We start from the raw sequence: 15,979 nt of genomic DNA, 5'->3' as shown, positions 1-15,979 counted from the left end.
CGTCACACATTTGTATAGATTTTCAACCGGCTCGGGGTGCATCGTTGCGTCCCTATGTCCCACTAAAAGAGAGAAAGTTAAACCAGTGGCCTGATTTAAACCACTGTCCTGCACCATATGTGTACCATCAGCAGGCATCAATATCACTCACACTGCCGCCTGCCTCTCCATGAGCCTTCGGTGAGGAAACAGAGGCTGCATTTGCACAGGTGACAGCTGTTGTGTATGTTTTTCTGATATCCCTCAGATTAACGAACTGTGTAATCGGCCTCTTGCAACTGTTCTAGATCACAGGAAGAAATAACTGACAATTATGTCAGAATAGCACCTGACCTATATCAGTAATAATCCAGTGTAATTTAGGCCAGTCATCAGTGTTACTAGTATGGTTTTATGGCATGACTACACTTCCTGCTTCTCATTAAAAACAGTCAGAAACCTCCTAACTTGACAAAAAACCCTAAAAACTGTCTTCACTTGAGGGCAACCTAAAACTTACTAACTTCAAAATTATTTGAAAACTAACAGAAAAACTGTTTACAGTTGCGCTGTCCAACAATGGTATTACATTTATTAATAATTGAAAATGAACAACGGAGATGTTTAATGGTAGAAAGACTCTTGGAGGACCCTGAAGATGTTCCATTTTGATGACAAAACAGTAAAGTAATTACAGACTGCCACGCAACAGGAACTGCAGTATTACCAGTTGTAAGTGACTAATGCCTTACGTTTTTTTTTTGCAAAAGGCGATTTTCAAAGGGAGTTAGCTTTTGTTTACCACCTCAGCAGCTAGTGCAGTGTTGGTTGCTTGGTAACAGACCTGAGAGTGGATTGTCGAACTTGATTTATGCCATTTAAGATTTCTTAGAGGTAAGATATGATTTTTGTAAAATAGGATAAGAATCCCAAATCAAGTTAAGATTAGCTTCTGTCATACGAATTTTCAAAAAATCCTAATTTAACACATCATATTTTAAGTTGATATGTTAGATAAGACAGTGTTGAGAGGTGCTGAAATCGCGTTTGGTCTCGTACTGTATCGTCAGTGTGTGCACTTGCTTGGCCATTTTTAGTTGATAAACAGGAAAGTGGGTTCAAGCGCCAGCAGAAGGCAGTGTAATGAAATAGTCTTTAAGAGAAGCAGTCTATCAGCGGAAGTTTAAAATCAGCTCGTAAGTGTATTTACTTGTCTCAGTGTTTAGCGCATTTGCCGTTGCTCGGAAACGCCTATTTTTGTTTACTGTGTTGAGAGGTGCTGAAATCGCGTTTGGTCTTGTACTGTATCGCGTATCTTGTCAGTGTGTGCACTTGCTTGGCCATTTTTAGTTGATAAACAGGAAAGTGGGTCCAGCTGAATTGAAATGGTGATTTGTTGGATTGGTATAAAAAAGGTTATTATACCGCAGCAGCGGTCACGGCAGTCGTCGTGTGAAGCCCTCTTAGTGTGAAGACCGAAGAGTGTAAAGACCATCAACTCTACCGTGCGACTCCACCGGGCAGGGACACTGGCAAGGGATAGAAGTATCGCTTTTTATTTTAGTTTATTCATTTATATATTTATTATTGAAATGTTGTTATATGCATGTCAATTTTATTTAATTTCTTTATTTTCTTAAATATGTGGTTGTATAGTATTTATAGAGTTGTAACTTTTAGTTTTAGTTACTTTTTCTTATTTGTAAGTCGCTTTGGACAAAAGCGTCTGCTAAATGACATAAGTAAGTACCTTAGATAAGAAACTTTCTGAAGAAGATATTTCGGATAATGCAATGAAAATCAATGAAGTCCAAAACGACACTGTCCAGACCCCAGTGACCAACAACATTTTTCAAAACATCTTGTGTTTCAAGACCATGTTTGTGTGCATTTCTGCACATCTGGAGCCACTTGGGTTTAGTGATGTGAAGCATGTTAGCGTGAGACTGAACTGTCCTTTATCTGTATTAGTCATCAGCAGCGTGCCTCTACTTCCCTTGTTCAATGACAGGGTGAACCCTGACACACTTTCTGAGCTGTGTCTGAGCTCTCTATGCTGTGCGCTTTGTTCACTCTTTGTGCTTGAATATGGTTAGTGGTGCTGTTTTGGTGTCACACTATGGGCAGCTCATTGTTAATAGGCACTAGTTTGAGCTCTTCCTTCATATTTATGTAGCCTGAAATGATCTCATATCTTTTTTAAATGGAAGAATGAGAGATTTTGCTCAGAGCTCTGTAGAAGTACAAGAGAGCTCACAATATTACTGGTTTTACTGTATATTTGATCAAATCAATGCAAATGAGCATAAAACACTTAATTTTTTATTGATCCCAAACTTTTGAATGGTAGTGTATATCCTTGTAAAACAGATTATCGAAAAAGATAAAAATGTACGATGGGGTTTTATCCATTGTTGTTGATTGGATGGAGGCAGATATAAATGTAAGCTCGCAGTTGAGTGGACTAAACTATTTGAGAAGTCTGGCATACATCAAGTGAGACATCTGCCATTTCGAAATATAAATTTAATGTCTTGATTAAAAATGAGGCCAAAAAAAAAAAACATGCAGGGATGAATTTTATTTTATTTTATTTTTTTATAAAATCAACCAGATGCATAGATGCATTTACAAAATAGATGGTGAATTTCCATTTTATGCTAATATAAAATCTTTAAGTATATTCCAAGTTTTTGTATTGGGATTTCTCTGCAACACTGTTTTTCTCCACCTCTTCAAGGTCCCGATTAGTGGGTCTCTATATGAATACATTTTCAATTCAGGGCAGCTAAACAAGCATGAGTTTGTTAGGCAACAAGTGCAGCATTGTGGGTCCTCCTTTGTGTCAGGCTCTCTCTTTCTGTGGACCACTCCGTGACTCAGCATGCTGTTAATGAGAAAAGGCTTGCCAGTCATGCGTTGCCAGGATTCATTCACCCTGGAACTGATGGGAGAAGTGTTGCAGAGGCATGGCGGCCTTCTTCGCTGCATGTTGGTTCAGAGCTCCTCGCCACTGTGTAGGCAGTCAACTACACATTCATTGAGTTTTGCTGAAGCACAGAGACTTAAGTCAGGTGGCTAGACATTAAACTCTGGGGGTTTTTTTTTTTTTTACTTATTGCCCTTATTACTTTTAATGAGGAGCATTTTTTTACATTTTAAATTCACTCTGAGACTGCTGTTGTTGGCCCATCTGGAATCAGTTTATTAACCATCATTGTTTTTCACATTTTATTGCGTCTTCCATGTTCCTTTATTGCCTTTTTAGTATCTCTGTGACCTTTACTTGAACTTAACTGTTTTTTCTCAAACAAAGATGACTTCAAGGCTTCAGAGGAGTTAGAATTTAGCACACAAGTTATTTGAAGTTGTTTTAAGTTGCTTTTTTCTTCATTTTTGGAGCTTGACAGTCCCATTATGGAACCCCCCCCCAAAAAAAAAAAAAAAAAAAAAAAAATCATTTTTTTTATGTTCCACGGAACAAAGCCAGTCATACGAGTCTGGAACAATATTGAGTAAATATGTCAGTTTCATTTTCAGGTGAACCTGACATATTTCTCCTTTGGCCAACTGCAGGCGACTGCCAACAGTGAGCCAATCCCTAACTTGGCTTAAGACGGCCTCTTTTCTATCATATTTTCCTCCTGAAAATGCATTTTATGTATTGAGCAACTGAGCAATATGAGAGGACCCTTGCTGGAAGGACATTTTGAGCTCTCTCTCTCATACCTGCGTTAAACATGAACGAAAGTCATGGAAGGTCACACAGATGATCCCTGAACTCATCTCGGGTTGATACAAAGTTCAACCTCTTCTGTCCATTAAACCTCCAATTTTAGATGAGATAAAAAGAAAACTAAAGCAGAATGAAAGAAGTCCATTACAAAAGGTTTCTTCCATGTTCTTCAAAAATGAGACGTGGGCAGTAGTAATGGGTTTTAAATTGTTCATTTCCGACTCTCATTCATGGTGCACAGTGCTACCCACAACTCTCTCTGTTTAAATGGCAATGCTGTTGCTGCCTGTGAAATCAACCATTTTGCTTTTCATCACCATTTCTCCTAATCCTCACCCTTTAAAGACATTTCAGTAAACCCAAACGTGAAACATGTTCATATTTTGTTTTATAAAGAAGTCAAATTATAAATGTATAAAAATTTAAATAATGAGAGTAATAAAGCAATGGTGCAAGCTTGATGATAAACAATTATCATTATATCAGCATGATGTGTCATTTTTATTTTTTACTGTTTAATGTCAGAACTCTTTGAATTACTTTGTTGGGAAACTCAAATGTGTGTATTTATTTGTGTGTACAAAGTGGATTTAAAGAGTTCTCAGTTTCAATTGCTTAACGTTTATCACTGGTCAAATGGAGATCACTGACCTAATGAACTAACTTTCTGTATATGTGTGTTTGTATCCAGGAGGTTTCTCCATGGTGTTTCTGGCCCGCGCACACAGTGGAGTAAGATGTGCCCTGAAAAGGATGTATGTGAACAATGTCCACGATTTGAACATATTCAAGCGGGAGATCACAATCATGGTGAGTCACCGTGAGGATGTGTTTTTTTTTGGTTGAGTACATTAATACATCACATTTACAAAATCTTTTTTGTTTTTTTTGTGTGTCCCTAGAAAGAGTTGTCGGGCCACAAGAACATTGTGCGGTATCTGGACTCAACCACCAATGCAGTTGGAGACAGTGTATGGGAGGTTCTGATTCTGATGGAGTATTGCAAGGGTAATAGAGCTTTAAATCAAACTGTTCTAAACATTATGCACTCTAAACATCATCTCTGTGTGATTTAAAATTCCTGAAATACAAGCTCATACTTGCATCACAGTATGTTCCTCTGACTGTAAAAGCATTTGTTTGACTATAATCTTAAAGTGAAATACTTGTTTACTCTGATTTACACATGCTATTTTAGAGGCAGCTGTTTTAAAGAACTGTTAACAGAACTTAACATCCTGAATTTCCAGTATTTCTGACTAAAAGCCAGTACTTGGTTTGCAATTTAACTAGTACATTGCATTGATGCCTTGAATTTATCTGGTTTCTGCAGCCAACTGAACTGCAGCCAATTGATCCAACTGTTGCTATTGTTCAAAAAACCTAAAAGTATTACATTTAATAATTTAGCAGATGCTTTTATCCAAAGCAAATTATAAATGAGGACAGTAGAAGCAACCAAGCCAACAAAAGAGCAATAATAAGTGCTGTGAAAAGTCCTGATTAGTCAAATGCTTTACATGTAGCAAGGTGTTTGTTTGTTTATTTGTTTTATAATAAATAACAAGAAAACAAGTAGGTAGAATAGACACCGAATAGAGAATGCTAGTGTTAGAGGGTGACGTTTTTTTTTAATAAATAAAAAGAAAACAAGTAGATAGAATAGAAATAAAATAAAAAAAAATGTTTTTTGCTCATTCACAAGATTATAATTTTTTTTAACCTCATTCAAAATATTAATAAATACTATACTAGTATTTAAATGATACTGAAATAACATTTAACAAATCTGGATTTAATGGATTATCTCAAGCCTTTGGTTTTCCTTTCCCCTCCAATCTCATGATATCCCTAATCTGGTCCTGCTTTGTTTGTTGACGGAATTGATCTGTTTTTGCCACCTAGCTGGTCAGGTGGTGAAGCAGATGAACCAACGGCTGCATGTAGGATTCACAGAAGCAGAGGTGCTCAACATATTCTGTGATGCCTGTGAAGCTGTTTCCAGACTCCACCAGTGTAAAACTCCAATTATTCACAGGGACCTAAAGGTACAGTACAGAAAATGCTTCAGTAAGGCAACTACAGGATATTCCCAAGCAATGATAATATAAATGATTCATGATAATATATATGGTTTATTAAATGTGTGAAGCTGTAGACACAAGTACAGACATGTCTGGTGTTTTTTTTTTTTTTGTCTGTGTGATTTCATAAATTTTGGAAATCACTCTTTTCTCTGGCTGTATTTGCCTAGCTGAAAAGTTAAATTGAGGACACTCCTTGACAATTTAGGAAACCATGTGCTGGCCATTCCAGTTTAACACAGTAGTACTAGACATGATCTCCCAAACCAATTACTCTGCTCACAAACATTATTAATGGCAAGCATTAGCAAAAGACAGGCATGCTATGCTGTGTCTGTGAAAAACAGCAGAGCTTGAAAGAAGCGAGGCCGCCCTTTTGGCAGAAAAGTGTGGGAACAGGCCAGTGGTGCCATTCAAATGAACACTTTTTCCCACCAGTCAAAACCAATCACAGTCTAAAATAATTGGGAAATTATTGAACACTGATGTGGAAGAAATTTATGTTTACTCATTTGTCATTGAGGGATTTCCTCATGCAGGGCTGTTGTTTTTCATATAACATAAGCAGATAAGGATCCCTGGTTGTCAAGAGCCAAAAAAGATTTGAATGTACTGTAAATGTCAATTCAAGTCTACTAAAGACATACTATTTGTGTGAAAATGGTTAATGTTTTTGTTAAAATATTTTGCAGTATAACCATGTTGACATACAAATATAATGTGCAGGATCTCATTAATGTTCCCTTCTCTCCAATAAGCATGTATGTTTTCTAAATGTCCACTTAATGTTCCAAATTGACTAGTTGTAACCGGTTTACTTCCCCCTTATGTGTTTAAAGCATTAACCCATTTAATCCCACGGGTTACATTTGTGACATTTTAGCTTGAAGGTTCTAAAAGGAGTTGATGTATTTACACATTGTTAATTATAAAGAGTGCTGACTGTTTGTAATTTAGAAATTTGGCTGGTGTAAGTATCAAGTTTATGACTTTTAAAAATGGCTATATATAATGTAATATAAAGTGTATAATATGTATATATAAAGTACTTCATTCAATTTTCTTCTTCCTCTCCTGTCTCTGTTAATACGTCCAACCTCTAAAATTCAAACATTCAAGTGACAAAGATCACCAACCGGTGTGTGTGTGTGTGTTTTGACAGGTAGAAAACATCCTCCTAAATAACCAGGGAAACTACGTCTTGTGTGACTTTGGAAGTGCCACACACAAAGTTCTTCTTCCACATAAAGATGGAATAACTGCGGTGGAGGATGAGATCAAGAAGTAAGAATTTCTTCAGAACAGTGTGGAGCTGAACCACAAAAGGAATTTACAAATAGTACTTTTTTGTGTGTGTTGTATGTTTTACTTGCACTGTTTGTATAGTTTGGGAAAACATCAAGTATTGTTTACTATTACATGGCTCTCTGGACTACTTGATACATTTAATATATATTTAATGTTATTTCTGTGATGGAAAAGTTTAATTTTCAGCAGCCATTACTTCAGTCTTCAGTGTCACATTATTCTCAAGAAATAATTCCTAATATGCTGATTTGGTGCTCAAGAAACATTTATTATTATCAAAGTTGGAATAGTTAGTACTGCTTAATATTTAGTGAAAACATGATACATTTTGTCAGGATTCTTTACTAAATAGAACAGCTGAGTAGCATTTATTTGAAATAAAGGATCTTTGCTAACATTGTAAATCTCTTTATATTTTCTCCTATAATGCCTGATGAGGTTAGAAAACACCTGACGAGATCAGAGACCATTTTATTTTTCATCCAGAATCTCCCCAGACCCTTTAGATTCCCAGCTCCGTGTTGGTGGTGCTTCTCTTCAGTTCACCTCACTCATTTTCTACAGGGTTCAGGTCAGAGGACTGGATTGGCCATAGCAGAAGCTTGGTTTTTTGATGACTGTGATGACTGGATAATTTCATGTTCACAATCCCCCTGGAGTGCTCAGAATTGTAAATATGAATGGGAATATATTTCAGAGATATTTTACTTATAAGAATTTCTAGGGGTACCGATAATTGTCCAACGTGTATTTGAGGAAAAACATTTATTTCATAATGAGTTTCCCCAATTTTCTATTTTTTTAGTTCAATGAAAGGTTAGATTTTTGTGATTTAAAAAAAAAAAAAGATTAAACGATTAATAATGCAGGTTTATTTTCAGAGCCGCCTTTGATCATAATTACCAAGGGTAACAACAATTCTGACCACGTGTTTATGCATATTGTAGTGGACAAAATATATTAGAATAGTGGTGCCTCAGAGTAAATCATTTTGTGCGTGTAATCTTGAGGAATTTATTAAATGTTTTAAGCTTATCTACATGATGTCATTTCTTGTTACTAGTTCTTGCAGCAGAAAGTTAAGGCTTTAAAACCTTCCATTATTTTAATTCTTCTCTGGTTAGGTACACGACTCTGTCATACCGTGCCCCAGAGATGATTAACTTGTACCAAGGGAAAGCCATCACCACAAAGGCTGATATCTGGGTGGGTACTGAACACAAACATACAAAAACACACATTCTCCCCAGTCTCTCTCTCCCTCATCTCCACCCACTCAATCGCTTTTATTTCTCTTTTTCACTCTCTCTAATGTCATTCTCCAGCACATTGCACAAGCTGGAGAGCTGGTTTGGTCAGACTGACACAGCAGACACTGATGCCAAACCGGTTTCCTCCATAAATGAGGCCTCTCAGGGGTGTGCTTTACAGCCATCCTTGAAATCCTGGCTTTGTTTCAAAATTGATCCTTTTGTTGATGTTTTGCTTTGCTTGCGTCAGGTTGCAGTGGTGTAGAAATAAGTTGAGTTTGTTTTTCAAGTACTGTACCAAGACATGTTTACTAGAGCTGAGGAGCAGTGTTATGTGCATGTGTGCCTGATGGAAAGCAGTAAAGAAAAGAGCTTCCTGATTTCTGGCAGTGTTGTAAAAACAGAAATGAGGGCCTCATGAAGGCATACTTCCTCTTTATCATGCTGTGAAAGGTAACATAGCCTCATTTCACTGCTCTTCCTTCCAAACAAATGCTGGACCGAACAGAAAAGAAACTGTCTACCCATAGTTCCATGATAGTCCTTCAATGGAAAGGTCTCGTTGTGCTAAATTTCACCAGTGCAAATGGTTGCACTTCATGGTCATCGTGTCAGAACTTGCTCGGGTAGGAAGAGGAAATGTATGACAATACTTCCTGCCCATTTGCTGCATCTGAAAATAGAAAGAATTCTCAATTCATCTCACACAACATAGAGCAGCTGTCAGCCGTTATAAGTGTTGTCACGGTGCAGTGTTTTCTTATTAGAGCAACGAAACCTGATGTATTGAATGTTCTTGTGTGGAATTACAGTTTCTTGTTTTCTCTCTCTTTCCCAGGCACTTGGATGCTTGTTGTACAAGCTGTGTTTCTTCACACTTCCATTTGGGGAGAGTCAAGTTGCCATATGTGACGGAACCTTTGCTGTTCCGGACGGTTCAAAATTCTCCTCGAAGTTACACTGTTTAATCAGTAAGCAGCTTTCAGATATTCCCAAGAGATTTCAAATTATTTTGTGGAAGACGGTGTAATTTGAGTGAGTACACAAGGGCTGTGGTGGGGTTTTGATATTAAGACAATAGCTCCACACTCTGGTTGTATAGAGGTACTGGACAATTATATTTCCTCTTAACGAGAGAGTTCACCCAAAAATGACAATTCTGGGTGACAATTCGATTCTCCTAAAACCGTACTTTTGTATTGTACATAGCACCCTTAGCTAACCTGATAACTGTCGTGCCCCCCCCCCCAGGATACATGTTGGAGCCTGATCAAGAAAAGAGACCTGATATCTATCAAGTTTCTTACTTTGCCTTTCGGTTAGCTGGAAAGGAGTGTCCAGTGCCAAACCTTTTTGTAAGTTTCCTCACACAATTTAATAGTTGAATTTAAAGTTTTGATTCAGAATAATAAATAATTGAGTTAGTTTTTTGCCACACAGAACTCTCCCTTTCCCACCTCATTGCCAGAGCCCCTTACTGCTAGTGATATTGCTGCTAAAAAGAGCCTGACAAAAGCCAGGTAACATTTTAGAGCTTTGTATGTGACTTTCAGATTATTTGAATCCAACTAACCATTTGAGTATCCCATTTTCACCTTATTTGTATTTTATTTTTTTCATTAGAATAACAGATTCAGTTGGCCCAACAGAAACATCAATCGCACCCAGACAAAGACCCAAAGCTGCAAATAGTAATGTTTTGCCTTTGTCCAGCTCTGAAACTCCTGTGAAAATGACTGTATCCTCAGGTACGGTTAGCAACGGCCAGAAAGGTGAGCATTATTATACACATTTTCTTAAAAATGGTCTGTGTTCTTTTTTTTTTCACTTTAGAGACATTAGCTTTGACTGTATATGTGTGCTTGTCTTAGCTTCTGGAAACGGGCAGCAGTCGGCTGCACAGATGCCGAACAGCAGTCAGCAGAACAGAGTGTTACAGCAGCTGCAGCCTGGAGACCTTCGACTGCAACAGCTACATCATCAACAACAACAACAACAACAGCAGCAGCACAATATACACCATCAACAGCAAGTCACTGCGCAGCAGCTACAGTACATGCAACAGGTAATTAGTGGCTCAGGGGGTCAAGACCAATGTAAAGCAGCTTTTGGCCCTTAAGTTTAAACTAATTTCTTGCAGGTCTTTGAAAATTATCGTATTTAGGCACCGTATTTAGGCATCGTATTCTTTATAGGTGTATAAAGAATTTTTATATGACTTTTAAATCCCAGTGGCATTAATAGTTTGTGTGTGTGTGTGTTAGAGCATGATCTGTTCTGTTTTGACAGTCGGTTGGTTCTGTTTTGGATTGATCATTATCATTTGTTTATGAGCACATGACTACATTGTTTAAACAATAAACAACTTTGAATATAGTGGAACTGTTTACATTCAGCATTTTTAGGTGTTTAACATAAATGGCTGCCCACTGCTTCGGGTGTGTGTTCACGGTGTGTGTGTGTGTGTGTGTTCACTGCTGTGTGTGTGCACTTTGGATGGGTTAAATGCAGAACACGAATTCCTAGTATGGGTCACCATACTAGGCCGTATGTCACGTCACTTTCACTTGTCACTAACGGGTGATAAATATTATTTTCATATTAAATATATTATATTTTAATCATTATTTTGTTTTTAATGTTTCCTTTTTAAGGAATGACTTGAGGATTTAATAAGTATTACATTTAGAAATTAAGATCTGTGGCCTATAATGTAATCTGTAAATCCACTATAATTAATTTGCAAGTATTATCTCTTGGCATTGCAGCTCTACGCACACAGGTGGCGCTGTGTGCTTTTAATTTGACTGTTAATGCATAGCTGCTGGTTCTCTGGTTAATCATACAGATATCTTCTTCTGTGATGTACAATTGAGCGAAACAGATAATCTAAGAAGAAAAAAATGTGGAGTGGGGAATTGTTTGCTATCCATTGGTTGTTGATCAGATATGGCAGATCTGAATGTGAGCTTGCAGTTGACTGTAAGAAAGCAACAGAGTTTAAGATGATTAAATTATTGAAGTCTGGCATATGTCACCACAAACAAGTCTGTCATTTCACAGGAATGCCAAGTTATGACATTTGATTTTTTTTAATTAGGAGTGATGGAGTGTGGATGAATTGTTCACATTAAGATCAATAGCATAACATGCATTTAGAAAATGTAGAATTTTCAAAAGAAACTCAAATTACCAGCAATATTAAAGGATTGCCACAGACAGCCAAATTTTATTAACAGTGGTGAATTTCTCCTATTATTAAATGAAATGGTACATACTCACTCACTGCAAAATGCTCTGATGAAAACATTTACTGGTTTGCTGCTCCATTAAAAAAAAAAAAACAACAGTAAACTGCATCACTCTCTTATCAAGCCAGTGCTCTTCCTACTAGCAAAGAAATTGATGGTTCTGTCATGAACTGCAGTGTTATCACTCTGTGTAAACAACATGTTTAATGTCTTGTTGTCTAGAGTTCAAGCCCCGCTGCCCTGAATTTTAAATGTACTCAGTTATGCGATGGTAAATGATAAACCTTATGACAGTACTGTGATATTGAGAAGGATAAATTAAACTCCCACGGTCATCACGACTGTCCACTGACATCACTCTCTCTCTTTTTCACAGTATCAGCAGGCCATGCAACAGAGCCTTCAGATGCAGCAGCAGCAGCAGCAGCATATGCTTCAGCAGCAGATGATGATGCAGCAGCCCATATATCAATCCCAGCAGCAACAGCAGGCTCACTACACTGCCCTGGTGAGACGCCTCATACACCTGGAGCGTTAGTTGAAGGGTCATTTGTTTACTTTTTAAATAGGACAATTGCCAAATTTTAAATAGATGCAGTTCTAATAAAGGAGAGATTTATAAATGAATGTTGTGAAGACATGTAAAATGCGTTCAGGAGGATGGTGCTGCTTATAAATATAAATTTAGCCGCTATGTGTATGTCAGTAGGTTATGTTGTATATTGTATTTAATTAATAATTTTTCCTGGAAGTCTGAAATTAGACAGTCTTTGCCTTAAATACTCATTTGGCCCCACTAACTGAAGCAGTCTTCTGTGCCAAACTGTTTCTCTATCCAAGTGAATGTCGCCCAATCATAACCGTCAATAATTCCTTTGAATTGTATTTACGCTAAAATGGGAAATGTTGTTAAATGACTTTCGCTAAATACATAATGTTAAGGCGGAGCAATTTTTAGCTCATTTTCCACCGAATGGTTACCATCTGTTTAATTTCAGATGCAATCTGCTCCATGCAAAACCATCAGGGGATTGAATGGGGTGGTGAAATCGACCGATTCTCTGTGTTAAATCGTAACATATGAGGCAATTACACTGTAGGGAAATTCGAAGGCCTCTGTGGCGCTCTTTCTGTCTGCGTGTCTCTTTCTATCTCCCTGTGTCATCAATGCCATTTCGTATAGGAAAAGCACACTTTTCTCTGTGTTAAGCAAAAGTTAAGGAAGGGATGATGCACAGTCTTCTATTTATTCATTATCACAAAATACCCAGGATGACCAAGTCTTGTTACCCTGAAAGGTTTTACAATATGCAATACTGCATATTATATGTTGCTTATTATACATCTACTCACAAATTAATAAATAATAATGGAAATGGAAGTGAAATGTCGTTTTGAGTTTCTAGCAGTTTTTTGTAAATCCATTGCTTCATATAACATCAAACATTTAGCCTAGCAACACAACAGATGCTGCTGTATGATACAAGAGACACGAAAGTAGCACCATTATGTTGTCAGACTGAAAATCGAACAATTGATGATCATTAGCACACCCCAGCAGCCATGGTTAAAACCTGCAGCAGTTTACTAAATTGAGTTTCTTTGCCTTACAGATGCATCAGTACCAGCAGGCCTTTGTTCAACAGCAGCAATGTGCTCCAGTCCAACAGGTGCCCTATATCTCCCCTCTGGAGTTCCAGAGCCCACTGGGCTCCTATAACCCTGCAGGACCTTCTCCAGTAGAGACACCCTTCACTAACATCAGGCAAGCACTTTGGACATTATTACCGATGTCCTTCTCCATAGTCAGTCTGTCACACTGAGTGAAAATTACTTTGTCACATTGCTGTTGTCATAGAATTTCACAGTAAAATGTACACTACCATTCAAAAACACTTTTTTTTTTTTTTTTTTTTTTTATGGGTTATGCCTACCCAGGATGCATTTATTTGATCAAGAACACAGAAAAACTGTAGTATTCTGAGATATTACACTTTATATTAAAATACTAAACAGCTATTTTTATTCTTTAAAGTGTAATTTATTCCTGTGATGGCAAAGCTGAATTTCTAGCAGACATTACTCCAGCCTAGTGTCACATGATCCTTCACAAATCATTCTAATATGCTGATTTGGATTATCAATGTTGAAAATGGTCGTTTAATGTTTTTGTGGAAACTATGATGCATTTTTTCACGCTTCTGAAAATGAACAGGATTTATTTGAATTATAAATCTTTTGTAACATTTATAAATGTCTATTACTGTCACTTTTGATCAATTTACAATATTATAACTAAATAAAAGCATTGATTTCTATATCTCTTTTGATCAGTAGTGTATATCCATCTAATTTTTCACATTAGAACGGCTACGGCCATTTGTATATTGAATGTTTCTGGCTTTCGGTGTTATTCGCTTCGTTATTTTTAGTTGTTATGCTGCTTGGAAACTGCAAACTGGTATTTTTTACCATATTATTTTAATGTATTATCTTAATTATAAACACACACTGATTTGTAGAGCATACAATTTTGCTGTTTACTGCACTTCGATATTCTTCTCGCTATTTCCCTACAGTGGCTAATGAATCGGAAGTCACAGTAAAACAGCTTACTTAAGTGTTGAAAAATAAGGAGAAAACAGAGTAATTTGAATAGCACTGTTACACACACAAAGAACCTTTGTTATACAGTGCAAGTCATCAAAAGTGAACAGTGCTGTGTATTCACATTAACGTATAACTCTTTAAATGTCTGACTTTTTTTCTTTTTCAGTAGAAACCCAGTTTCCACTGTGGATGTCATTAGCCCTCCTCCCCAGACTGTCAATAGCCCTCCTGATATGTCTGGTTGGAACCCATTTGGAGAAGACAATTTCTCCAAACTCACTGAAGAGGAGCTTCTCGATCGAGAGTTTGACCTTCTAAGAGCAAGCAAGTGTCTCTGTTTCTTTTTGAGTGTCTGTTCCTTTGAGCCCGTTTTAGAATTGCATCCAGACGTCTATCCTATTGTAGTATTCTATTCTACACCCTCTCCAGCAGAGGGCATACACATCCTGCTTTATTCTTACACTAACAAAACCGCCACACTTCTTGCCCACAGAAAAGCCAGTAGAGCTAACTGTCAGTATGGAGGCCAGCAGCATAGACAGACAGCAGCCGGTACTGCAGCCCTCTCTCCCTGAGGATCCATTTGGCTCTGTGCCCTTCCTGGCCAACGCAGGCAAGTTCTAGCAGCTGGCTCTCAAAGGATCCTCACCAAAGTTCCCTGTTTACCGTCCTCCTCCTCTCTCCTCATATCTGTGCTCCCCTATTCCTGCTCTTCCCGACCCCTTTCTGTCTGCTCGCTGGATGTGGCTGCTCTACACCACATATCACTGTCACATCTGGAGTCGGGAGACAAACAAAATCAATGTTACCGTTTATTCCTTAAACCACTTTAAATGCATACATTTAGACGGTTACAATCTTGTCATTATTTAAACAAACTCTGTATGTCTTAGAAAACCTTTTTTGTTTTTATTTCTCACTGTTCACTTCACTGTTGTAGTGTAGATGAGAGAAAACCTTAATAAAACACTATATATCTGGTACATGCATAGGTTTAGATATTATATAGATAGCCCCTCCCCAACAGGCAGGAAATAGTAAAATGCAAGCATAGAAATAGAGAGAATTTACAGATTAAAAAAAATTTATATGTATCATTCGGAACTAATAAGCGATAAGAAATGACTTAATGTTTTTTTTTTTTTTTTATTCTTTGGATGTATACTTCACAAAACCACAGCTTTATACCACCTCCATACTTGTTGCTGGTGCCTCGAGTTCGTTTTTTTTTTTTTTTTTTTTTCTGCTGTTATTATTTGTTGTTTTTCAAGCTTTAACTTTTGTTTGTCTTTGCACTTGCAATATTATAGTAGTAAATTTGTGCTATGCTCTTTTCACATCTTCATTTTTAAACAATATTTTAATAAGTTTAGTTTTAATCAAATAGTTTGTAGGTAACTCCTATATGGTGGTGCAGTTCCACTGCAGTATGTAGAAGTGAACTATACTCTGGACTTTTTTTTCTGCTCAGGAGTCAGGACTAACATTTTTATTTCAACATGTTTATATTATGCAGAGCAGAAAAGTGTTTTCCATTAGTTATAAAGGAAAATGCACAAGTTTACGGGAAATTTTTCTTTTTTTCTATTATTTTGGCATTTACTTTTTTTTTTTTTTTTTTTGTCAAAGGCATCAGGTTGGCATGATAGAATAGATTTTCATATTCTTGAGCAATCTATTTTTCCACTTACTGTTTTTTTTTTTTTTGTCTTTACTTCAGAGCTACATTTGTGCTTGATAGCAAGTTGTTGATAGAAACAG

General features: G+C 37.0%; 1 protein-coding gene across 2 annotated transcripts in view; it reads left to right on the top strand.

The window, feature by feature from the left end:
- Window positions 1–15,979, top strand: part of LOC306869956 (BMP-2-inducible protein kinase-like) — a 38,702-nt gene that overhangs the window by 16,372 nt on the left and 6,351 nt on the right. The window contains exons 2-15 of one of the 2 annotated variants that reach the window (XM_079416928.1): window positions 4,407–4,525; window positions 4,618–4,723; window positions 5,621–5,763; window positions 6,962–7,083; window positions 8,232–8,313; window positions 9,196–9,328; window positions 9,609–9,712; window positions 9,798–9,877; window positions 9,981–10,129; window positions 10,229–10,422; window positions 11,985–12,116; window positions 13,222–13,373; window positions 14,385–14,542; window positions 14,712–14,831. In XM_079416928.1, the coding sequence (XP_079273054.1) occupies window positions 4,407–4,525; window positions 4,618–4,723; window positions 5,621–5,763; window positions 6,962–7,083; window positions 8,232–8,313; window positions 9,196–9,328; window positions 9,609–9,712; window positions 9,798–9,877; window positions 9,981–10,129; window positions 10,229–10,422; window positions 11,985–12,116; window positions 13,222–13,373; window positions 14,385–14,542; window positions 14,712–14,831 (1,794 nt within the window). The remainder of the gene's footprint in view (window positions 1–4,406; window positions 4,526–4,617; window positions 4,724–5,620; window positions 5,764–6,961; window positions 7,084–8,231; window positions 8,314–9,195; window positions 9,329–9,608; window positions 9,713–9,797; window positions 9,878–9,980; window positions 10,130–10,228; window positions 10,423–11,984; window positions 12,117–13,221; window positions 13,374–14,384; window positions 14,543–14,711; window positions 14,832–15,979) is intronic. The other variant, XM_079416929.1, reaches the window with a different exon arrangement.

Source organism: Barbus barbus, assembly GCF_936440315.1.
Source record: "Barbus barbus genome assembly, chromosome: 5".
Classification (NCBI taxonomy): Eukaryota; Metazoa; Chordata; class Actinopteri; order Cypriniformes; family Cyprinidae; genus Barbus; species Barbus barbus.
The sequence above is the reverse complement of the archived record's forward strand: the minus strand, read 5'-3'. Positions and strand labels throughout refer to the sequence as shown.